Genomic DNA, 24,962 nt, shown 5'->3' on the forward strand with positions numbered 1-24,962 from the left:
CTTGTTCATTTCTCATGCAGAGTACTAAAATTTCTTTGGTAAATACTGCAATATTAGAGTATAAAAGTATTAAAAATTACTTGAAGGCACACCCACAGGAGTGTTTAGAATTCTCTTTGCCTCGGAGCTAGCTCTGGAACTTTATACCTTTGGGTAAAGGAAGTCTGTTTTGTTTTGAATTGGGCTAGACCAAAGATACAGACTTCTGAGAGTTAAGAGTTTGATTTTTAGGCAAATTAAACTGCAAGTCTGCTGTTTACAGCCTTTTGAGCCTACAGCAGCCCTTTGATCTACTGCTAGAATCAGCTCATCACTACAGAGACATACCACAGCTCCCCATATGTCGTTTTTAATTTCGATATAGTTTCCTTTGTAGTTCTATGGGTTTTACTTCTTGTACTTAATCCTTTGTTTTATTTTGTTTTTTGTTTTGTTTGGTACCAGGGATCAAACTCATGACCTCGTGTTTGTCAGGCTATTTTTTGTACTTATTCTGAGAGGGCCCACAGGCCTTACGAGACTGCAGCAGAGGTGAAGGATTTCTCCATCCTAGGCCATCTCTATGAACCTCCCATCCTGGCCTCCTCGGCTGTGTGGACAGAAGGCACAGTGGCCTCACCTCGCGATAGGCATCCTGCATCCTCTATCTCCGTTCAATCTCTGTCCCCGTGTCCAGCCTCTACCCCACGTCCACCCCTGTCCCGTGTCCACCTCCTGCCCTACTCCCGCGTCCCGTGCCCACCCCATCTCCAAGGCCCGTCCTGCATGGCCAGTGCCTGTCTCTGTGACCAGCATCTGTCCCACATTGTCCACCCTGCCCCGTTCCACCCCGAGTCCAGCGCTCGCACCCTTTGTCTAAAGCCTGTCCCCGCGTCCTGCCTCTGTCACTTTGCCCCTGCCCCGCAGGTGTGTTGAGAGCGGAGACCGCTGCGACCCGGTGGCTGTGGACAGCATCACGAGGACTCACTAGACTCATCCTGTGTCCACAGCCAGCCTGCAGGGCGCACCCGGACGCAGCGAGGGCGGGGCCAAAGGCTGCGGCGGGGCGGGGTTCAGGGCGGGGCCTCCCGGCGGGCGCAGCGTGCATCACGTGACACTGCACCGGGTACTTAAGCGACGGCGGCCATCTTGGGCGAGCAGCCGCAGCACCGCCTTCCGTCGCGTCCTCCTCGCCCTGCCGCCGCTTCCTCCCTCGGCCGCCCGCTGCTCGTCGCCCGCCGCCCGGCCCGCAGCCGCCTCCTTCCTCCTCTTCCTCCCGTCCTCTCGCCGCCGCAGCCTCCTATCGCACGTCCGGGCGGGCCCCGCAGGAATTCGTCCCCACCGGCCTCACACTAGTGTCGCATGTCCACTATCCAGAACCTCCAATCCTTCGGTGAGCGCCCGCCCGCCGGGAAGATGGCGCCGCGACCCCGGCCGGCCCTGGGACGCGGCCGGGCTCAGAAGGACAAGGACGCGGGCGATCGAGGCTTGGAGGGGTGCGGGCTCCCGGCCGCCTCCGCCGAACCCTACGCGCCCCCGCCGGCGCGCGCGGTTCTCATTTGTTTCTGTCTCCCGCAGGGCGCGGTGACACCGCCGCGAGCGGTCGCGTGTCCGAGTCCCGTGTCACCGTGCACTCCGGATGACGCACATTGTGGCTGTGGCGACAGAATGGGGTTGCTGCGTCCCTGCACCTGGGCCATGGTCCCCGAGTCGCTCAGCTCAGCTCCGGGCGTTTTGTTCCCTCTGCAGACCCCTTCGCTGATGCCACTAAGGGTGACGACTTACTCCCGGCAGGGACTGAGGATTACATCCATATAAGGATCCAGCAGCGCAACGGCAGAAAGACGCTCACCACGGTCCAGGGCATCGCGGATGACTATGACAAGAAGAAGCTCGTGAAGGCGTTCAAGAAGGTAGAGAGAGGCTCAGGCGGCGCCAGGCAGCGGTCTGGAAAACGGGGCGGAAGGGCAGCTCAGCAAGACCGCCCCTCTCTCAGACCTAAAATTAAGGCAGGGGCAGAGGACCTGGTTCCATCCCAGTCCTGAAGCCGGGAGAGACGGGATGCATGAGTGAAACTGCGGTGTGTCAGTGTGGAGAAACACGGTGGGACTCACAGAGGTGTTTTCACTTCTGCGATTAGCACCCAGAGGCCTGACTGTTGGTGCAGGGTATCACTCATCTTCAGTTCCGTGTGGCTTCCAAGTGAAGTAAAGCATTTAATTCTTGACAGTCCTCATAAATGCATTCCTCATAAATGCGTGATCGGGGCACATAAAAAAGTTTTCTTTATGTACCCTGCTCAGGCATTTACAAATTAATTTGGGAGGGTTGGGGCTCTTAGGAGACATTCTGTTTATTAAAGATTATAAACGGAGCTGGGGATTTAGCTCAGTAGTGTAAGCACCTGCCAGGCAAGTGTGAGGTCATAACCCAGAGGGAAAAAAAAGATAATAAGCATACTAAACAGTCATTTTATTCTCACAGTGAAATAACATAATCATTGTATTCTCTGAGTTATGTTTATAAACATCCTTTGTCTAGAAATTTGCCTGTAATGGTACTGTGATTGAACATCCCGAGTACGGTGAGGTTATTCAGCTTCAAGGTGACCAAAGGAAGAACATTTGCCAGTTTCTCTTGGAGGTGAGTGGCTGGGTACCTTAAGTGAAATCTTGAAATTGCTTCTACAATTAAACACAGGTTGCATTGTTTCATACTTTATAGAAATCATGTGAGTAAAGTAAATGTTTGAGTAAATACAGACTGGATGCCATCTTATAGGCAGTGGGACCTCATCTAGAGTGTGAGCAGTGTCTGCGGCTGTGTTGGCCTAGAAGGGGGCGGGGTTGGTGCTGGCAGACTGAGCCCAGTGTTGTGCCAGCTGAGTGTTCTGGCGACTGGTCAGTGCTTCTCAGAGATCTGCACGATATCTCAGGGTGCTTTCTTGTTTTACAGGTTGGCATTGTCAAGGAGGAACAGCTTAAGGTTCATGGGTTCTGAAAGGAACCTAAGCACATGCAGAATTTCTTGAATGATTTTGTTCTCTAAACCCAGCTTGGCTGCCTTGTGAAATGATTCTCTGCAGTGAACAGACTTTTTGTTTATTCAGTCATTCAAACTTCCATTCCCATCGGCATGACAAGAAACATGGGACGTGTAGGCTGGAGACACATAAGAAAATTGCAGTCAGATGGTAATGAAGCCCCTTATTCATCCTAACATGTTTCCAATGGAAAATATTTTGTTTTGAGTGTTTATTGTTTATTTTCAGTTAAGTACATGTTTTTTGTTGTATTAAACCTTGTATGTTGCAGCTTAACAATAAAAAAACCTGAATTCTTTTATGAGCTGTTATGCTCCCAAATCTAAGCAAATAAGGTACACATGTTTTGTGTTTTGTACTTGGACCTGTCATTCTGTACTTTCTGATGAGCTTCAGTTGCTGTCACACCCAGAAATGCCAGGAAACTTTTGTTAAATGTAGTGTGTTTCTCATTTACTGATTCCTTAATAAGAAAACAAGCAGGAACATAAACTCAGCCAGAGCCAGAGTACTCTGTGCAGGCCAACTTAAAGTCACCACAGGATGCATCAGAAAGTGATGTACAAATTGAAAGTCTCAGCTTCTGGGTGAGCAGCAGGTGATTGCGTGGGTATGAGCTGCATCTTTAAGACATACCCAGAGCCAGAACCCGGCAGCCTAAGGATCAGGCTGGAGATGCTGTCTGTGCCCAGCAAAGCATGCCCCTGGCTTAATGATCTGTCCATGTTCACCTCCTGGAGGAGCTCAGCGATCGGTTCTATTATATTGTTACCCAGTCCTGCCCTGAGGAAAGACTTGGGGAGGTGAGAGCCCCCGGATGCGGTGTCGAACTCACTCCTGGAAGATTGTAGTTTTTCCTTTGGTTTTTCTGAGACAGGGTCTTCCTGTATAGTGTAGACTGGCCTTGAAGTTGAAATAATCCTGCCTCAGCCTCCCAAGTATTGGGATTACAGAGCCATGCCACCACGCCAGACTTTGGAAGATTTTAGTTTGACCCAGAGTAGTATTTGGGTTTGGGAGTCCCACCCCTGATACGAGTGTTTCGTGGTTGACTGAGCTGTCCTACTTCTGTATTGGGAGCGGTCTGGTGGTCCTTAACACTCCCACCTGTTGTTGAGTGCTGTGGAGTGGGAATGCCTGAGACATCCCTGTTCAGATACTGCTTGCTATGTGAGGACCTCTGCTGGGCACGTGCTGGTGCCTGACAGGGCCCCTTGTCCTGAAGGTGTTAGTGAGCAGAGTACACTCTTTGCACACTGCCCCCGGAGTTCCATGGTCCCAGATGCTGCTCAGATCTGGATCCTGTGAGGCAACCCCAGTCCTCAGTGCAGAACAACCCTGGTGATCCCTGGAGGGCAGGCAGCTGGAGAAGCACCTCACACCTGCGGGTACCCAGGTCTCCTCCTGGCATGGACCCAGCACCGTCACCCTCGCCGGGAAGACTGACCAGCTTCCTCAGAGCCCAGGCAGAGCTGATGCTGTCACTGCCTCAGCAGCAGCGAGAGACAGACACCGAGTAACCCAGCAGGGAAATTGCTGTTGACAAGGATAGCAGAAGTAAGTGGCTGCCAGCCGGTCCCCATCCTTCCTGCGTGGGAAGATTGCAGCCTGTAAGCTCTTTAGTGGTTGATGCTTCAGGGCACATCAAAGTAGAAAATGCTGAGCAGAGGGTGAGTCTCTCCCTGAGCTTCTGGACTTGCAGATCTTAGCAAATCTGTTAGGACATCCCGACCTTGATGAGGCACAGCCCAGGTGAAAGCTTCCTCTGCCTTCCATCTCTGCCCCCAGAGGCTGGGGCCCACAGAGGCCAAGAGCCAGGACCAGGAGCTGACCATAACCCCTTGGAGGTGCATGGCACTGCCTCTATAGCTCTGTCCCATCCCTGATGGCAGCCAGAGCAGCAGGGGTCAAGGAACCAGCACCACCTGCGTACTAGCAGGACTCAAGTTGCCGTGTGGTAGGGACAGCTTAGGAACAGCTGGTGGGGCCCTCTGCGCAGATGACTGAGCCCTGATGAGCAGGACACGGTGCTTCTCCAGAATTGGGAGCCTCAGGCAGCCCGGTCACTGCAGCCAGCACTTCTACCTGCCGAGTGATAGTTGTGGGAGCTGTGGGGATGCTTCCTTCCTCCAGGAAAAGGAACAGGTACTAGGTTGTCCTCTGGTGCTCCAACGCCCAGCCCAGGCTCAGCACCCGAGCGCACAGCTGGGCTGGCCTTGATCTGATGCTGAACCCCCGGAAGCAGGACCTGCCTAGTCTACAGCTCTGTACCCACCCCCAGACACAATGCTGATTCCCAGGCCGGCATCTCAAACCAGTGCAGACCCCACAGCCTACATGCTCAAGGCCAGGCCCAAGTTTTAACACTCAAAGGCAGAATCCTAGCCAGCAGGGTTGGTGTACTCTGGGAGGCCAAGGCAGGAGGGTTTAGCAATTTAGCAAGAACTTGTTTCAAAACTAAAGAGAAGTGGGACTGGAGGTTTAGCTTAGCGGCATAAGCGCCTGCCTGCAAGCAGGCAGTCGTCAGTTCAATCCCCGGTACCGATAAAAAGGAAAAAGACCAAAAAAAACAGAAGTGAGGACGTAGCTCAGTGCAAATGTCCTAGGCCCAAGCCCTGCCAAAGTCCAATTCCTCTACAGTGAAGCCAGTGACCCCAGCTTCATGCAGTGCTGGAAGAATTCCAGAAAGCCTTGCCATCAGTGATCCAGAGGAAAGTGGGTCCCTTTCCTGTTTCAGGGCCCAGAGCCACCGGGGTGCGACAGCCACAGTGTGGGAGGCCCTGTCCGGGAAGGATGGAGGAAACATCCTCTCTGGCCAGTGTTTGCTCCTGCTCAGAGCGTAGGGGCCACCAATGAGTCCACACTTGGAAAATCTCAGCCCAACATCTGGACAAAGGTGCAGGGATGCCAGGGAGAGAAGCAGGGAAAGGCAAGGAAGAGCAGCTGTGGGGGACAGTGCATGGTCCTTTGCTACCCCCTTGTGGCCACTTCAAGCATCAAGGCCCTGGCAGGGCAGCCAAGTGACTTAAAAGTCTGGTTGATTGGTTGGTTGCTTGGTCTGTGTTTTTGTGGCAGGGTCTCAATGTGTAATTCAGGCTGGCCTCAAACTCACAGGGATCCTCCTGCTTCAGCCTCACTGGTGCTGGGGTTACCCAGTGCTGGGGTTACAGGCATGCACCACCGCGGCCAGCATGAATGTTAGGTTGTTCACAGATGTGCTCTGGCCACGCGTTGGGTGTTTCCTACCACTGGGCTGGCCAATCTCTTGAGACTGCAACCCACACATGCCAGGTACACCTTGCTTCCTTGAGAGCAGGACCATTTCCAGGGACCTGCCCTTGGATCTGTGAGGTCACTGTCTACATGGTGGTGTCACAAGGAACTTACTTTAAAGTAACAGACTTCTGTGGTGGCCTCCAGAGCTGTGCTTGAGCCAGACAACTACCAATGCTGCCAGGCGTTGTTTGTGGGATACACAGGCGTTTCCACACCCACTGCCATTGTGCAGGGCCTGCACTTCCCTCTGTCTGAAGCCCATGAGCCAACATGTCTCTCTTACGGGTTTCTAGCCTATTTCAGTCCTGAACAAAGACTTGGTCAAGACAAGCACAGACGGTAGCAAGGTTTTGCATTAATTAAAGGTAAGTAAAGAACAGCTTCGCAGGCAGGTGTGGTGGAGTGAGTAGGGAAAGAAATGCAGCTTCCAGCCTGGGGCAGCTGCCCTGCGGAGAGCACAGCCTCCAGGAGCTCGGTGGGCACTGGGCATTCTGCACCTCCCCTCAGCATTGAGTGGGTCTGGGCCATGCTAGGAGAGATGGGGTCCAGGAAGTGTCCTGCTGGGGGTTTTAATAAACAGGCCCGCTTCCTTCCCTGGCCATTGCCCCACGTCCTAATCTGCCTCATTGAGTCCCAGAAGCATTGGTCAGAGCAGTGGTGGGAACCTGGGCTCGTGTGACCAGCAGCCGTTGGGTCAGTGAGAGCGCTGACGGGTCCACTGTCACTGACCTGAGGGTCATCTGCAGGCTCTGGTCTGGAGGAGAAGTTGCCGGATCCCCTCAGCCCGTGATCGCCACACAATTCATGGTGCTATTCCACTGAAATCTTGGCACCCTAGAAGGCTGAGGCAGGAGGATCAAAGTTAGTGATTCAGTGAGGGAAAAGATGGCAGGTTCAGGGGTGTGGGGGGCCTAGCTCAGTGTGAAGGTCCTGGGTTCAGCCCCAGAACCAGAGGGGAAATGCAGTCCGTGGTGGCTCACACCTGTAAACCCAGCACTCGGGAGGCTCAGCTGGGTGAGGCTGCCGCAGGGCTGAGTGGAGTTCCACTTGGCGTGTGGCTGTGCCTGAGGCTGTGATGGAGGGTGGACAGACTAGAGCAAGGAGGAAGCATGTGCCCTGGCGTGCTCCGGCTGCATTGGGCTGGGTGGGATTCAGCTGCTGTCGCTGCACTGCTCAGGACAGCAGGGTCTGACTTCTTCCAGAGCTGCTGGCCTTCCAGGCTCAGACGGGCTCTGTCTTCAGTTTCTTGTGTTCTGCCTGTGAATTCCCAGGCCTTCAGGCTTTCGGGCGGCTGCTCTGCCTCTGATCCTGCAAGCTATTAAATCTCCACATAATCAGTCAGCACGCCGACCAGGCAGGATTTGGTACCCAGAGTGGTTGCAAACAAAGAGGTCTGCACGGATGGATTTCCTGACTGGCTGGCTAACTCGATGAGCTGGGACGCTGCCGACTCCAATGACACAGAGCCCTAAGCACCCACGGCTGCCTAAGCTTAGGGCTGCCTAAGGACAAACAGCTTTGGTGCCTGTGAGCTCCTAACTCACAACCCTTGGGACACAGTGGACTTGGGGACTACACAAAACTGGTGGACACTGCCGAGAGAGAGAGAGAGAGAGGGGTATGGTGATGCTGCTGGACCTCTGGACAAAGTAAAAAAGAAAATCAGCAGCTCCAAGATTCAGACTCCCAGCTCCGGCTTCTCAATGCATTCGAAGGAGAATCTCTTCTCCATTCGCTGTAGGGCTGAAGGTGCTGAAAACCAACCCAAATCCTCACCCAGAGACTGGCTATCAGGTGCAGTTCAGTGCTCTGCCTGTGTTTATTTCTCTGGGATCCAGCATGGCTGTGCAGACAGTGACAGCCCCAGTCCCAAGCCAAGCCCAGTGACACTAACCTCACATCCACTTAAGGCTCTAGACTTAAAACCAGACTCAGCAGGCCACATTCCAGGGAACTTCGATTTCCTAGTTCCTACAAGCAGAGGTCTGGGAAGCAGGCCTGAGAGTGGACCTCCAGGGTGGAGGGATGGAGGGAGGAACATCCACCTGGACCCGCTAAGTGGAGGTTCTGGGTTTAACACCACCGCGTGGGGTGGAAAGAGGAACCACAGTTGGTCTGGCTGTGTGGGCTGAGGGGTGGACCCAGGCGGCCGGCTGTAGGAAAGCTGGAGGGGCCTGGTGGCCCTCGGTTTATGATCACAGGAAGAACCCAATCCTTGTCCATAGGACACTGCCATCCTGTGGGCAGAGGCTTGTCCAGCCTGCTTGTTGTCCACCTGGAGAATGGGTGTGGCTCAGGGAGATGCATTCAGGTGTCAGGCTGACCAGGGCAGGCTTGTGGCCAGGCCACGCCAGTACTGTTGTGTGACTGGATGGAGAGACCCCAGGAGACCAGTAGATACATCTGCATATCCATGAGGGTTTCCAGGGACCCTCAGCTCTGCTCCTGGCCACCTGCCTCAGGGGAGCCATTAGGCGGCACCCGCTCACTCGGTCAGTGCTGTGTGACCCTCAGACCCCAGCATCTTCAGCACTGATTCACACTGGCGACTCTCCAGGGAACGTGAGGGTTGCAAGCCCTGGCCACTTCAGTGCCCTGGAAGTCCTGTATTTTCGGGCTCCCAGCCATTGGACGGAGGAGTGGTTGGGTCCCCATCTCTCAGCCCTGGGGAGACTGGGGGATCTGCCTCCTCCCACACCTCAACCAGTCCAGTGAACCCTGCTTTATAACCACAGGTGTTCGTTGGCCCTGCTGCTTATAGCACCGGGCCAGGTCCACCCGGGAGTTCCTATCACAGTTCCATGGCTGTCATGATGCCTTCCTTGGTGATCTGTCTGTACCCAGCTCTGCGCTTGCCTGGCATCCAGTGCCCCCATGTGAAGACAGCGGCAGGAAGACGCTGTCCTCCCTGCTCCCCCTATACCTTGTCCCAGTGTGGTGTGCAGCCTCATCCATCCTGAGACACTGACCCTCCTCGCCCCTTCCAGTCTCCCCAGGCAGGCACTGTGCCCTCCGCCCTCGCCTTGTCTGAGCCCTGGCCCTGAGCCCTGGCTGTTCTGGGAAGGCAGGCACATTCTCTAGCATCGCCTACCTTTGCGTTCTACTAAGGGAAGGAAGCAAGGAATCCATTGGACATGGAACAGAGATTTCAACCTCTGCTTGACTTTGGCAAAGACATTGACCTCTCCTGCACCCCTAAATCTGTGTCTCAGTGGACTGTACCACCATCCACATCGTCATCATCTTGGATTTACTGCCCCATCTCCACAGAATCCGGTCTCCCGTTTCCATGCACAGAACCTATGAGGCCTCCCTTTTTCTGCTCCCCTCCTCAGACTGGTGCACCCAAGTCCTGCCTGCTGGCCCCGGCTCCATCACCTCACAGAGGCCTGGGCCTCATCATGAAATCCAAGTGGGAAGTGCCCTCACTGGCTCCCAGGTCTGCACACAGCCCCTGCTCCCTCTACCTCGCCTGCTATCCCCAGCTCTGAACACCATCCTGGACCTCAGCGTGTCCCCTCTCTACACTCATCCAGCTCAATGCACTTTTGTTTGTTCACAAAGTTGTGCAACCACCCCATGATGCATCACAGGACATTTCCTGTGACCAAAGATCATCATCTATCAACTCACTGCTTGGTACCTGCGTCTGCTGTACATTTGCAGAATCACACAGCGACTGGCTTGTGTCCTACTAGTGAGAAAAAGAGCTTAAAAATCTACAAACAGCGGGCGTGATAATATATGTTCTTACCCAGCACTCCAGAGGCTGATGCGGGGGATTACAACTTTGAGGCCCAAGTGGCCTACACAGCAAGATCCTGACTCAAAATGATATCTAAACTGTTCATTTTGAAAAAAAATTGTTTTGCTTGCTTTTCTTGCCATTGCGCTATCTGGACAGTTTGATGCATCCTGTTGCTGTACCAATAGTGACGACATCCATGGAGTCCCTGAGGTGCAGCAAAGGCAAGGGTCCTGTGAGTCTCACAGGGACCAAAAGGAGGGTGTGGAAACCCGGAGCTGGAGAAGAATGTAAGCAGCAAGGAGGCGCCAGTGAGGACCAAGGAGCAGCAGGCAGCTGCAGGACAGGAGTTGAGAAGCAGAAACATCAAGAGACAGGGTCACCCATGCCCCTGACCCCAGGTCTGCACATGCCAAAAGCCAGGACACCGAGCCCAGTCTCACCTGCACTGCTGGTTTGAGCACCCTCGGCCACAGGGGCTGTGGGTGCCACGACCCTTTTTCTAAGAGCTTTGTGTAGTCCACACCCCACCTCCTGGCAGGAGACCAGGCCCCTGTCCACCCCCCCCCACTGGCCCCAAACCCCAGGAACTCAGATACCCCAAACAGCCCATCAGGGCCAGAGCTGCTCTCCTTGCGGTCCCGCCTGTAGAGGGGCCACTGCCTGCTCCCCACTCCTCTCACCCCTTTTCATCGGTGCCCCCTCCCACAGCTCCTGGGTGTTTGGTCCCAAAAGCGCCCATCACCGGCTGTCCTACCTGTGCATCCATCTGTCCCTCCGTTCCCACTCAGCTCCCTGGCATCTGCCCTGACTGCTCTGTCTTCCTGCCTTTGCCCGGGGGTCCGAGCTGCTCTGGGCTGGAAGGCTGCACACCGCTCCACTGTGCATCACTGGGTGCTGTACTCTGAGGGCCACCCAGGGGTTCCCGTCACCCAAGGGCCCACTCCACTCAACCCACAAGACTAAAACTCGCTCCTTTTCACGGTTTGTGGAAAGTTTGAAAGTATATGTGGAGACACCGAGTGCTGACTGGAAACAGAATTTCCTCTCACTGCGGTTCTGTCCGGCGTTTCTGTGCGGCCAGACAAGCTGAGCATCACCTGCGGGGTGTTTAGGTTTCCTACCTCCAGGACCTAAGAAACGGCGGGTGCAGTACCAAAAGTGGACAGTGGGTGGCGATAGCGGCCTGCCCAGGAGCTGCCAGTCCTCCTGGCTGCTGTGTGTGTGCCTTTGAGTGCGTTTCAGAGTCTGAGGAGCAGAGGTTGCTCGCCCCAGGCTGTGTGCACTCCTGGAAAGAGAAAAAGGCCCTCTTTAAGACGCACAGAGCTGCCCAGCAGCCCTTCCCGAGCCGGGCATCCCCAGGGTTGGGAGGGAGCAGCGGTGGGCTGAACCCAGGTGTCAGGTGCTTAGTCAGTCCCGTGTCGTCAGTCCCCGGGCACATGGGCCAGGGAGTGGCATTCATGGTGCCCGGCTGGGAGGTTCCTGGGGCCACTGCTGGAGCCTGCACCTCAGCCTCGAGTACAGGGATGCAGGCCCTCAGACCTGGGAGCCGGGTGAAGGCTACCCGGGCCTCTACCCAGGGCATTGCCCCCTCATCACTCAGCTCCCCAGCACTGAGCCAGGTCCCTGTGGCCATGTGCTGCGGGGGGGTGCACAGGGATCCAGACTCAGGCCAGCACCCTGCAGAGGACACTGGGGAATTGCCAAGGTGAAAAGGACTCCCAGGCCATTTGACCTGTACCTCCCAGGGAGCCGCAGGAGGCCCACAGAAGCCAGGAACCCCACAGAGGAACCAACAACTACATAGCTCCCGCCTCCCACCCTCTCAGGTCACCAGGGTTTGCAGCTGCTCGAGGCCTCTCCCAGGCTATGGGGAGGCATCAGGTGAGTGGGGAGAACCAGAGCCCATCAGTCACAGGTGTCACTGTGGTGCCAGCTAAGGGGAGGGACAAGGTCGGCAGACGCTGCCAGGGCCCTGCCCACAGGCACCTGGCACCCCAGCCCTGGGCTTCCTTCCCAGGAGCCAGACGCAGGTGCACAGGGTGGCACCTGGTGCCCAGGCTGCATGGAGGACCAACAGTAGACAGTAACCCTGGCTTCCTCCTCTCCTGGTTCTTTGAGTGTCCTGGGACCCACAGGTGGCCACCCGACCTCCTGCGTCCTAACCCACCTGCTTCTGCCCTCTGCTTGTCTGACTCACGTCCTCCTCTCTTATCAGACCTGGGGACCATGTTTCAGATGTGCTGGCACCCAGATCCCAGCCTCAGCTCTGCCTCCCAGGCATCTTGCCGAGCTGCAGGTTCAGCCTGAGAACCTGAAGACTTGGGGTCACCCAGCCTCAGGCTGGTGCTCCTCCTTTTAAGGCAGCATTTTCTTGGTATTTTACTTTATTTTTATATCTGATTATAAAATTAACACATGTTTATTTTAGAAATGATAAAACACAGAAACCAAGAAGGAAGAAAATAAAGATGACCTCACAACCCAGAGAAAGCTGCTGTTAGTATTTTCTCCTCCGAACTGGGATTACACTGTCCATACTGTTTTGTAATCCCACTGTTTCACTCATAGCCTCTCAGGGGACATTTTCTGAGGCCACGAGATATTCTTCTAAAGTATGACGCATTCCGGTTACACCACATTTCCCCAGGAGGCCTGCACCCACACCCTGACTGTGGATACCCCCTACAGTGTAACAGCAACTTGTCCGACAAGGAGAGGGGCCTCCCTGCTCCATGGAACCCAGCCAGACTTTTGTGGCTGCCTGGATTAATCAGGGTTTGCTAGAGGAACAGATTGATAGAAAATACGTGTGTGATTCCACAAGGACTGATTAGGTAGACTCACAGGGTCTGAAGTGGGAAGGCCCCATGGCTGCCTGTAGAGTCAGGAGGCAGAAGGCAGGATGGCCACACTGGAGAGCGGAGGATCAGTTGAAGGCCAAGGCCTGCAGCCCAGTGTAAGTCATGTAGAAAGGCCTCTGTGAGACAAGGTGGTAATTCGGTGGCCGCTGGGAGGAGAGGGTCTCGGGCAGGAGCTTGAGCCCGGCCTGGGCTCTGTGAGCTCACAGTTCCTCCTTCCTGGCTGCCAGGGGCTGCTCTTCTCTGCCATGGCCTGAAGCAGTAGGGCCCAAGAGCCATGGATGGACAGCTCTGAGCTGGGGGCTGGCTCCACCCTCCCTCCTCTGAGCGGACCTCCCGTGTACCCTGCCGCAGCAGTGAAAAGCTGTTGAGTGTGTCCCAGGGATGCCCTGGGAGAGGCACAGTGACCGGTGACAGTCTGACCTCCGAAGGCTTTAGAGCACAGGGTTTCCCAGTGCAGCAGGGTTGATGGGGCTCCATGTCCATGAAGGAGAGCTGGCGAGCTGCAGCGTCTTCGTCACCAGCCTTGGCAGTACCACATCGGCTTCTTCCCCTCTGATGGTCACCGCCATGGCATTGTCTGGCAGCTGATGTTGGTGTTGAGCTCAGAAGAAGGAATGACTGGGGATTTACTCAGCAACACAGCACCTGCCTGGCAAGCCCGAGGCCCTGAGTTCAATTCCCGTGTCATCAGCGGCTCCCGGAGCCCAGCAGCCCTGCTCAGGCCCAGGAGGCTCAAGATGGACCACATCTCACCTGGAGCCTCTGCCCACCATTCCTGGGGGAGCCGGGCAGTGGTGCAGCTGCAGGGCACAGGGCTACCCTGGGAAAAGGTCTGGGATACCCTCTTCCCTCTCTCTTCTCCTCTCCCGGTCCCCTCCCCCGGCATTTGTGGTTGTAAAATTCACAGATCACAAAATTCACCATTTGAAGTGAGGAGTTCTGTGGATTTACTGTGTTTACAGTACAGCGTAACCACCAGTCTGACCAGTTCCAGACGCTTTCATGTGCCCGAAGGGAAGCCCAGCCCCACCCACCCGTACTGCCCATGCTGTCCCTCCAGGCTGCCACTGTCTTCTGTCCCCGAGTGGGAGCTGCCCATGGAATTTCACAGGAAGGAAAGAAGCCAAAGCCCACTGGGGGCACCACTGTCCCCACTGCACCCAACGTGTACAGGTGACATCCAGGCCACTGCCCATCCTTGTTTCTTCCCAGGACCCCTGCAGGGATTGAGTTCCTTCCTGATGCTTAGGAATAGAAGCATCTTCTGGCCAAGCCACTGGCCTGCTTGACTGGGTTTTGTTTCATTTTGGGGTTTTTTGGTTGTCTGAGTCAGGGTTATGTAGTTCAGGCTGGCCTTGAACTCACTAAGTTGTGCGAGCTCGCTTCAAACTTCCGACAATCCTCCTGCCTCAGCTTCTTGCAGTGCTGAGATTGCAGGCTTGTACTACCAAGCCTGGCAAGGTTTTAGTTTTTTTCTTAAGTGCTACAATTTATTGTTCCATTTAAAATGATTCAGTTATGATAATGCACCAGTTCTCACACAGATACAGAATATTAAGTTGTAAATTTTCCTGTCCATTTCTGCTATGGTTGTCCTCACTGGCCAGCTTAATCATTTCGTAGCTCTGTGACCTTGGGTGAACTGTCTCACCCACCCCTTTGCTCTCTCTCTCCCTCCTTCCCTTCCTCCCTTCTCCTTTGGTTTCACTGTCCTGTATCATCCACCCCTAGCCCTACCCCACTCCCCCTTCTCTGTTGATCGTCCCTCCACTTTCATGTCATCTTTTTAGATTCCACATATTAGAGAAATCATGAGGTTCTTGCCTCTCTGGGTCTGGCTTAATTTCCTTAATATTGCTTAATGATCTTCTAGTTTCATTGGTTTTTTTGGCTTCTTCCCAGTTACCTTCTTGTTGCTGAGGCTCTGTAGAGGCACCTGTGACTTCAGGAAGGTGGAGTTTATTCGGCCCCTGGTCAGCTGGTCCCAGACGGGACTTCAGGGCAGAGAGCCAGCGGAGGAGTGCTTCTCAGGGCATGCTGGACAGGAAGTGGATCAGGGAAGAGCTGCCAGGGAGATGCACCCTCTGGCCATGGCCCAGTGACCCCACCTGTAGTGGCCTGGTAACTGGTGGTCAACTTAAACACCAGCTGAACTGAAGCGGCATAGTGCTGAGTGTGGATGCCCAGCTGAGGGCTGCTGCCAGCATAAAAAGGAGACTTGGTGAGGAGGAGGAGTGCTGTGGGTGTTCCTAAATGTAGTTGTTGGAGCCGTTGGTGCTCCTGGAGGAGCTTGTCATGGCTGGCTCCCCTGATGTGAACTCTGCTGTTATCGTTGAAGGAGCTAGGATCTTATTGCTGAGAGTGGAGTGGCTGCAGTTCTCTTTGGGGGAGCTCTGGTCCTTACCCTGAGCATCGCTTCCTGGCTCCGGAGGGGAAGATGTGTGCTGCTCAGTCTCCAGGAAAAGGTCGTCATGCTGGTATCCTAATATGAACTCAGCTGTTTGTCATCATCAGAGCAGTTCTGGTACTTTTCAGGGGAACCTTGGTCCTTATTTTGAGCATCACTTCCTAGCTCCAATACAGAACCCTTAGCCTCCTGGCAAAGATCCTTCACCCTACTGGCACAGACCTTCTAGCTTCCACTGATGACTGTTGGGCTTCCCAGCACAGGTCGGTGAAATAGACCTGCATGAGGCATTGTCCTGGGCTCGAGGTCTTCAGCTGAACTCATGCAGGTTACTGCCATGGGACCCAGCCTTTCGCTGGATGTTCTAGGTCTTTAGTGTTGTGGATAGGTTTCTTGCACTTCTTGTATTTGACCCCTTGGGTGATCATTATACATAGTACTATAAATTCTGTGTCCGGTATGTAATTGTTCTCCTTGAAACTGCTGACTACACCCCACCTAACAGCAACTCGTCCGGAAGCCTCCATAAACCGACAGCAGCCCAGGTCTTCAGAGCCATGAGTATCTAATCCACACCAAGTCCATGCTTCTCTGTGGCTAACACGCTGCTGTGTGCCTGTTCCACATTTTCTCATTCACCCACCTGAGCACACTGTAACTTGTGCCTGAGGGGTCTCTGAGGTATCTGCGGGGATCCTGTGTGGTTCTGTTTCGATTTTTGAACCCTCAGCACTGATTTCCACAGTGGTTGTACTAATCTCTCCACCAGCAGGGCAAAAATGTTCCTTTTCCCCTCATCTTTGCCAGAATTCATTATTTTTTGTGTTTTGGGATTAGTCCATCATGACTAGGGTGAGATGGAATCTCACTCTAGTTCTGATTACATTTTTCTGCTGAATGAAGATGTTAATTAACATAATTTTTATATAATTATTTTTATATAATTATGTTTTTATATAATTTTATATGTTTTATATAATTATTGGCCATTTGTTTATGCTTTGAGAAGTGTCTGTTGAGTTCATTTGCCCATTTTTTTGGTTGGACTGCTCATTCTTTTGAGCAATTTTTGAGTTCTGTGAACATCCTGAAAATCAACTTCTGTCAGAAAAGTCGCCAGATTCCCTTACAGCTGCCTACTGTCTCTGCATTCTGTTGGTTGTTTCCTTTACTGTGCAACTGTTTTTAATTTGACTCAAGCCCATTTGTCATCTCTTGCTATGATTTCTTAAACACATCTAGGGTTTTATATTTTGGGTTCTCTTCCCTTCCTTTCCAGCACCCAAAAGGCTGAGGCAGGAAGATTGCCCAGGCTACATAGTTCAACACCAGCCTGATTTATATAGCAGCCTATCTCAAGAGGGAAATAAAAGCTACTTTCTTGTCGCTAAGACACAGTACATGACACCACAAGTTAAAGAGGGAAGGTTTATTTGGCTCACAGTTTGTACAGATTTTGGTCCATAGTTGGCTGGCTCCAAGGAGTAGAAACAGCCTCGGTCAGGGTAGGCAGGAGGCAGAGAAAGATCAAGGGAAGAGAGAGACAGACCCTTCCAGGTCACGCCCACAGTGATCACTGTAGGCCAGATAATAACAGTGACCTGAAGCCGAGTTCTAAGCTGTGCTTTCTCAGTGAGGTCCAGGTGCGTCCCAGACATCAAGGGAGCCAAGCCGAGTGCCATGCACGACGGGGACAGGTGGGGATCTCGGGTCTGTGGGAAACCTTTGCTTCCTAAGAGTGGCAGTGCCATCTGTCATCCATGCTGAAGCCTGTGACCATGCAAGCGGGAGCTGGAAACTCCAGATCTACTTTGCAGTGATGGAAAGAGATGTGAGGTCATGAGGAAGTTGCTGCCTCTGCTTGCTGCATTCTCCAGGGACTCTGCCCTTGAGAACTCACGGCAGCGAGTGCCCAGCAGCAGGGAGACTGGGCCTGGATGACGAACGAGGCCCAGGGAGCTGGTGTCAGCGAGCATCGCAGGGGAGTCAGGGCCAGAGGGGAGGTGTGCACATCACACACAAGTGCATGACATGCAGCTGTGTGCACACACATGCACACAAGTGTATATGCACACAGTTTACTGTATAAACAACACACTGCTACTATCCATCAGCGTAACCTCACCACAATGAAGGGAAAGGACCTGAACCTCCACGATGGGAACCCCTCCTCCCAGGGACACACATAGGGGCACCCCCAGATAGCTCGCCGGCTCCTGGGTGTCTCTGGATGTCCACCTGCACGACCTTCCTGGGCCATTTCCCCCACTCTGAGCATCACGATGCGGTCCCCACCCAGGCCCACTTAGGTGTCTCCGGTGGACCTGCTCTGAGCGAAACTCCCTGAGTCAAAAGAATAAAACTCACCGTTGCCAGCTCCTCACGGCCATGGCAGGTCCTGCTGGGATCACCTTCCAGCATCAGAACTACGGCTCCAGCCCAGGATGGCTTGGGCTCCACGACTCTGGCCCAGGGCAGTTTCCTGAGCCCTCACAGGGATGAAGAGAGAAACAACGGAAGCGAGGGGTGAGGAGGGATGCGCCCAGCAAGGAGCATCTGCACGCCCAGCAGAGGGCGCTGAGATGTGCTGCAGGAGGCAGCTTCCTGGGAAGACCAGACCACCCGAAACTTACAGGAGATACAGGCAAGCACAGGGAAGAGCTGCATATATAATAAAATGGCTCAGCAGGGATGTTGAGACCCTGCCTCGCAGCCCGAGGACCTGGGGTCAATCCTCCACACCTAAAAATAATTACAAAAATTAAAGTCAATTTCAAAATCTTAAAAAAACAGATAATTTTCTACAGCAATAAACAGATAAAGCCAATCAGAAAAGAAAGTGCAGTAAGCGATCGCCCTGGCAGGGAACCCCTGGATCAATGAGGAAGAGGACTGGAGGCGTTTTGTGCTTCAGAATGCATCCATCAGGCTGGACAACATTGACGCCGCCCCAAGTCCTCTGAGCTTGGCGTCCACCTGACACCAAAGGAGTCGACCAGAAGCAAGAGAGGGCCTTTTCTCCTTGGGGCACAGAGGGAAACATATCCTCCTAAAACCCCGGCAGCCTGAGTCCTGCAGCCAATTGAAAGAATAATGTGTCGCAGATTTGTTCCTGAGATGGATGGGTGGTGCCATCTTGAGACACCCAATACTGTAATTGGGTGCATTAACAAATTAAGGAGGAGAAAATACATCCCTTGCTTGGCAGATACTGAAAACTGTTTGATAAAACTCAATACCCATTGCTATATTAATTTTTATAAAGCAGCTCCTAAAAAATAGTAAGGAGGGTGGGGATATACCTCAGTGGCATGGCACTTCCTGGCCAGCAGAAAGTCCTGCGTTCAATTCTTAGAACAAAAGAAAAACGCCAGTAAGGGGGAGTTTCTGAACTTCATGGTGGGTGGAAAGCTTCCAGAACAGGCAGTCGACAGGAAGAGAAGGAAGAATTAGCCATGGCACAGATCCCCTAAAGCAGAGCTTTTTCATTATCATTATCTGGAATTCTAAGTTAATTTATTCATTAGTGGGTAATATGTTTCACTCTTCAAAATTCAGGACCTAGAAGGCACAGATGAAGAGCCTCTCCCAGGCCTCAGTTATTCTTCCGGAGCTGCCCTGGGAACTTGGGCAGATTTTCAAGCCTGTGTTTTTCACACAGTGGTAGTAAATGCTGGTTCTTCCCTTCAGCAAAATGTTGTTCATAAAGAGATTCCTCATTCTTGTTTGCAAAACATTACAGTACGTGACTACATTTCAAATTTGTTTTATACTCTGCAAAGAGCTAACTTGTTGTAAAACTTTGCTGGGACAGACTGTCTGCAGGTGACACACCTGTGTATGGTGCCACACACCTGTGGCTGAGTGTGTAGGATCTTGTCTTAGGGGATTTCCCGTGCCCACAGAGAAAACCTGCCTCCCCTTTGGTGTCTGGAAAAGAATCCATCTTGCACTTGACAGGATGTCTTTGTGTGGGTCTCAAGGTGTGACTGGCTGGTCGAAGACCAAGCATGAGATTTAGGGTGGGGTTTGGATCCTGTGGGCTCAGCCTGGGGCCTGAGTTCAGCCATGCAGACCCACGAAAGAGCCCCAGTGAAAACCCTGAAGAGGCCTGGTCAGGTACCTTCCTGCTTGGCAATGCCCATGCCCGCTGTCACATGTAGATGCCAGAACAGTGCTGTGCTGGGAACCTTGGAAGAGGACAGTCTGCCTCCCCGCCTCACAGCTCCAAGCAAAGTCCAGTGGTGACATGTGACCAGCACATGATAAATTCTATATTTGAATTATTGAATGCATGGCCAGTTTCCACGGAAGACCTGGAGCTGCTTGGGTGTGGAAGCTGCAGACGACAGGTGGCCATGGGGTCTCAGTGCAGAGCTGGCAGCTGGGAGATAATGCGCTCCTGCTTCCCTCACCCAGGCTGCTCTGCTCACCCAGGTGGCCACCGCGCCTGGGAAGGCCCCTCAGAGCACTGAGAAGCAGGTTTACCAGAGCCACCAGCGACACTGAGTGTGGCCAGTGAACGTCAGGCTGCCCGGAACAGCACCTGGTCCTTCCCAGGGCCTTCAATCAGCCTGAGGTCAACGAGCAGAGGAACTGAGGGTCTATGTGGATTAGAGGAGCAGCAATGGATCTGGGCACCTCGTCTTCCAAAAGTGGCTGCAAACCCAGGAACAGTAGAATATGGGGCCCGTGCTTCTGAGACAGAAAAGGAGGGCAGAGCAATTGCAAATTTACTGATTTTTAATTTGATGACATGACTTTTCCCCGAAAAGTTCTTATTGAAGTGACGAGGTGAGTTTTCCTCCAGTTTCAAGATGCTGTGAGATTCTATCAATTTCCTGTCAGTTCTGTCACCAGGCTGAGAATAAATCAACTGTGTTAGGCCATGAGACCTGTGTCTCAGCAGTTTCTCTCTGCATCTGCCTCTTAATATTAGAGGAACACTAATATTTAACAACAGCAGCATAAGCAAATTATCTTTGGAACAATGCACAAGAAAAAGTGCTGGTGGTCTTGGCAGAGAGAAGCTAGGCAGGAGGGGCAGAGCAGAGGTCACCTCTGCACTGTGCGCTTCAGTGTGGAAACCTGAAGTGCTTTCTACCGTGCAGGACCAGGCAATCAGAGGATAAAGGCGCCCCACCTACGCGCAGGTGGCACCTGAAGGTCTCTGAGTTGCCCGTTTCCCCTGACCCTTTACCTACTTCTCCTCCCTGGTCAGAGGCTCCTGCTGCTGCTGGAGGTGTGCCAGCTCAGGGCATCAGGTATTTTGTCTCAATGATAAGAGCAAAAAGTAACTAGGACACCCAAAATATAAATAAATTAAAGAGCCAAATTACACATGAATCACAGGAAACAGGGAGATGGGTCTTTTGAAGATAGGAAGGGGACCAGGAAATGGGGGAGTTGAGTGGGGGACAAAAAGAATGAAGACATGTATGTATGTATGCCATCTCCCCATGAAGACGCCCACCAATCACTACATACTCCAAACATGGACAATAAAATTAAAAAATAGCCAGGCGTGGTACTACGTACCTATACTCCCAGCACCGTGAGGCTGAGACAGTAGGATTTCTGCAAACTCAAGGGCTATAGTGCATTCAAATCCAGTCTGAACTACAGAGCAATATCCTGCCTCCAAAAAAATGCAGAAGCATTTGTTATGTGCCTCACATCCTCATGATGCAAAGTATCAGACGTGCTTCCTTAGTCCACAGCTTTCCCATCAAGGTTGTGGCATGGGGTGAAGCCAAACTAACAATGTCCAGGGGCCCCTCCCAGCTGGCCACCCCTTCACACCTTAAATGCAGCAATTTTGATAAAATTTTCTCCTCTTTGTCCTTTTCTGCTGTCTCTGTACTCTCTTGTCCTGATGTCAGGTAAAATATCTTACCATGTCATCAAGGTATCTATAATTTTGCTTTCAAAACTGACCTTTAGCAAATTACTTCATCTTGTTTTTCTCAGTTTGTTCAAATAGGAATAGAATCATAGAAGATTGCAAATTTGTTGTGAGTCTTAAATGAGGGTATCAGTGTGAAGAATTTGCCTAGTTGCTGATAGGAGAGTTGATAAGCAGCATTTCACCATCTTCTACAAGTCGTGATGTGTGTGTGTGTGTGTGTGTGTGTGTGTGTGCGCGCGCGCGCGCGCGTGTGCATGTGTGTGGTACTGGGGATTGAACCCGGAGTCTTGGCAATCAGCTACATCTGTGGTCCTTTTTAAAAAGAATGTCTTATTTTGAAAGAGGCTCTCTCCAAGGAGCTACATTGCCCAGACTGGATTTGAATTTGAGATCGTCCTTCCTCAGCTTTCGAGCGAGCTGAAATTACAAGTGTGCACCACCATGCCCAGCGTCGGAGTTATTATTAGGGAGTCTGATGCAGATCTGATTTCCATCCTCTCGAAGGATGTGCTCTCCCTCCCGCCCTCTCTCTCTCACCTTCTCCCCATCGGTGGATGGAAAGTTCTCAGCCAAGTGCCTGGGCTGTGTCTGCACTCGAGTTAGCACTTCCAAGTGGATCCTTCCTCTGCTCCAGTTCTGGGAATTTTCTTGTTCAACCCCTTTGGGCATTTCTTCTCTCTGTTTTTCTGGCTCTGCTTCTGGGACTTCTTGGATCCCACCCTTCCCAGAGGGATTTTCTTAGCAGGCTCCCCATCTCACAGTGTTATTCCCTTGTAATTTGGCTGAGACAGCGCAGACCCATTCTTCCTCCCTGCTCTAACTGCATCCGGCACTTACTTGTCTTTTTTTATTTTTGGTACCAGGAATCAAACTCAGGGCCTTGTACTTGCCAGGCAGGTGCTATGCCACTGAGCTGCATTCCCAGCCCTCCTGCGTTTGGATGCATCCATCTCCAGGTGTCTGTGAAGCTTTGTGGTAGTGGGGTTTTGTTTTTGGTTTGTTATTATCTTTTCTTCTGTGAGTAGCTTTGTTTTTATTTTCTGAGTCTCTTTGTTCCTTTTTCCCCCATTGCTGTTTTCAGTGTTTTTCCTTCCCTGTTATCCCCTATACCCTTCCTGGTCCCTTTGTCTTGTCTCAGCCTCCTTTCATGTCATTTTTCCCCTAGATTCCACACATTCTAGAAAATGCTATATTTAATTTTCTGAATCTAGTTCATTCAGCTGCACGTGACACTCTCCAGCTGCAGTCCACTTTTCTGCAAATGATATGATCATGTCCTTCTTCACGCTGAATAATATTACATCACATCACATTCTCTGCATCCATGCTTCTGCGGAGGGTGCTGCCCCTGGCCCTTCATGTGGCCATTGTGAATCATGTCACAATCTGCATGGCATGCAGGATCCCTGTGGGTACCAGCTCTGTTTCATTCAGTGTGTGCCAGAGAGGGGCCCTGGGTCCAGCAGCAACTGGTTTCCAGTGCTCCTCCCGGCCCTCGCCCTTGGCATCTGCTCAGTGCCTTCTGCCTGGGGCTAGGCGGAAGCTCAGTGTGATTCCGGTTTGCATCTCTCTGGTAGCTGGAGACCTTGGACATCTCATTGTGTCATTGTCGACCATTTGCGTGTCTTCTGGGATGCTGCTGTGTTTATGTGCCTATTCTGATTGGATTATTTGCTCTTTTGGAGTTCTTGACCTGTTCTGACATTAGTGCTCTGTGTCCGAAGGGACTCTCTCCCATTCTGTAGCATCTCTCACTCTGGTAATAGTTTCCTCTGCCAAGCAGAAGCTCTTTAATTGGCTGTGATTTCCTGCTGCTTCCTGTTAATATCTCCAAGCTGCCAAGCTCCGCTCAGGAAGCAACCGCCCACACCTACTTCTCCGAGTGTTTCCCTGCTGGTTTCTTTTGTTCCTGCTGTTGCTTTTGCTCTACTCCCGCTGCACTTCTCAGATCGATGGCTCATATTTAAGGTTAATCACTCAGCCCTGAGCAAAGGTCCTGGTTACCACCAAGCAGCTCCTAGTTCCTGTGAACCAAGCTTCTGGCCCAGGCGGTTTCCTGGAGACCTTCGTGGAGGCCCCTGGGCCACTGAGGCTGCACTGCCCTCCCAGGGCATTTGAACCAGGCTTTTCCATAAAACACCAGATACTTGATTTGACCCCAAGTCAAGCCCCATCACCCCGACTCAGCAACAGATGGCATAGTGTGAGGTCATGAATTGGGCCTCTGGTACAAACAAAATAAAACAAACCTTAGGTTTTTCGAACCCAGCTAATAACCAGGGACCTTCCTCAGGGACCACAAGCCAACCATGCATAGTGAAATGCTGGCAGGAAACAGCCACTAGGAGCTATGCGGGGTGATTTTGCAGAAGAAATAAGTAAGCTGAGAAAGAAAGTTTAAACAACAATAGTAAAAAGATAAAAATTTTAATTCATTCCAAAACAGTTCCAGGAGAACGTCACAGAAGCTTTTCTGTTTAAATAAGAAAAAACTAAAGCACCTGGGTCCGCTCGAGGAGACTCAGCTTCTGCCACACCTGCCATAGAACCCCTGGGTGGGCAGAGATGTTGGGTGCAGATCCCGCCAGGGTAGGACCAGGAGGCAGGGGCTGGGGATGGGGCATCCTCGTCAGAAGGTGGAAAAGGTGGGGGAAGTGGAGATCACAGGGGGGCAGCTCATGGGCATCCATGCTGTCCTGCCACTCAGCTCCAGCCCCGTGCCAGCTGATCACCCGGCAGAGTAGCTGGGTACATTCTCTCACTGCCTCACTGTTGCTGCCCAGGGCCCCACGGAGGGGCACCCACAGCAGGGCCTGGTAGCAGAGCACTTGCAGCAGTGCTGGCAGAGCCAGAGGAATGAGATCCCACACCCATGCAGCACTGCAACAGGAGGGATCCGCCTGGAGGTCCCTCGTAGACAAGTGGACACAGAAAGGTCAGTTTCTGCACACAAAGCATTGTTATTTGTCATTAAAAAAAAGTGTACCCAATCATTAGCAGTGAAGCAGATGAGCCAGGGGCAGACATAGAAGATGAAAACCTCACCCTCAGCCGTGGGGACCAAATCCAAGGGGCTTGGAGTAGAAGTGACCGCCTGTGTCCAGCAGCAGGCGGCAGTAGCTTACAGTGACTCCTTAAGATAGTATCTCATGAGTAACCAGGAAAGGAGGTCATGGCTCCAGGCACCAAGCAACAATAAAGAGCTGGAAACAGCGATCACCCCTCCAACACCACAAATGTGCACTGCACTGCCCGGCTCCACCCAGAAATTCCCAGCTAAACTGACAGCTAGTAAATGTGAAACTGCGCAGGGCCCTCTTCTCACTGGTGTCTCAAGCTGCAAGCACTTCTCTTGGCCTGTTACCTCCTTACCTTGCATGAGAAAAGAAGGCCACCTCGCAGTTTCCAGGCAAAAACCAACTCCAAGAGAAGAGTCGATGGCTGTCAGCTTCCCCAGCGCCTCTGCCTGCCACCTCTGCTGCCCCTTGCACGGGCTGGTTTATTTTTAGGGCTGAGTTCATGCTAAGCTGTGCAGCTGTCAGTGTAATTACCGATGTCATCTTGCTGTGACGGCTCTCGAGCTGGAAGTTTCTGTCTTTGAAGACAACTGAAGCCCTCGCCATTAGAACTGGAAATGGAATTGTAGGCACAGGCCATCTTCTGATAGCACAGAGGCACTCATGGCTGGGAGGGAGGCAGGTGCTGGGTCCTCGGTGTGCGGAGTGCGAGAGAAGCTGAGC

The 24,962-nt window shown here is 52.5% G+C and overlaps 1 protein-coding gene and 2 long non-coding RNA genes across 4 annotated transcripts; 1 reads left to right on the forward strand and 2 right to left on the reverse strand.

Moving 5' to 3' along the window:
* Positions 1 to 1,121: 1,121 nt before the first annotated feature.
* Positions 1,122 to 3,323, forward strand: Eif1b (eukaryotic translation initiation factor 1B). The gene is made up of 4 exons (XM_003476996.5): positions 1,122 to 1,372; positions 1,729 to 1,892; positions 2,521 to 2,622; positions 2,935 to 3,323. Exons 1-4 carry the CDS (start codon positions 1,342 to 1,344, stop codon positions 2,977 to 2,979), a joined length of 342 nt encoding a protein of 113 aa, XP_003477044.1. The 5' UTR covers positions 1,122 to 1,341; the 3' UTR covers positions 2,980 to 3,323.
* Positions 3,324 to 16,728: 13,405 nt separating this feature from the next.
* Positions 16,729 to 24,737, reverse strand: LOC106025058 (uncharacterized). 2 transcript variants are annotated; one of them, XR_001198644.3, is made up of 4 exons: positions 24,595 to 24,737; positions 17,948 to 18,056; positions 17,682 to 17,803; positions 16,729 to 17,120 (listed from the first exon to the last, which is right to left on the reverse strand). It is a non-coding gene; the product is annotated as an uncharacterized LOC106025058 (long non-coding RNA). The 2 variants fall into 2 exon arrangements; XR_001198645.3 differs by having other exon boundaries at positions 16,729 to 17,247.
* Positions 23,629 to 24,588, reverse strand: LOC134478733 (uncharacterized). Its single transcript, XR_010051536.1, has 2 exons — positions 24,268 to 24,588; positions 23,629 to 24,165 (listed from the first exon to the last, which is right to left on the reverse strand). It is a non-coding gene; the product is annotated as an uncharacterized LOC134478733 (long non-coding RNA).
* Positions 24,738 to 24,962: the final 225 nt, after the last annotated feature.

This window comes from Cavia porcellus, unplaced genomic scaffold (genome assembly GCF_034190915.1).
Source record: "Cavia porcellus strain 051 isolate PalLab524CR breed Dunkin Hartley unplaced genomic scaffold, mCavPor4.1 scaffold_14, whole genome shotgun sequence".
Lineage (NCBI taxonomy): Eukaryota > Metazoa > Chordata > Mammalia > Rodentia > Caviidae > Cavia > Cavia porcellus.

What these genes read in the sequence shown, in the direction of transcription:
- Eif1b (XM_003476996.5), top strand. Translation starts at nt 1,342, where the DNA reads ATGTCCACTATCCAGAACCTCCAATCCTTCG. An exon ending in CCAGAACCTCCAATCCTTCG is followed by an intron (nt 1,373 to 1,728) that starts GTGAGCGCCCGC and finishes TTCCCTCTGCAG; the next exon opens with ACCCCTTCGCTGATGCCACT. An exon ending in TCGTGAAGGCGTTCAAGAAG is followed by an intron (nt 1,893 to 2,520) that starts GTAGAGAGAGGC and finishes TCCTTTGTCTAG; the next exon opens with AAATTTGCCTGTAATGGTAC.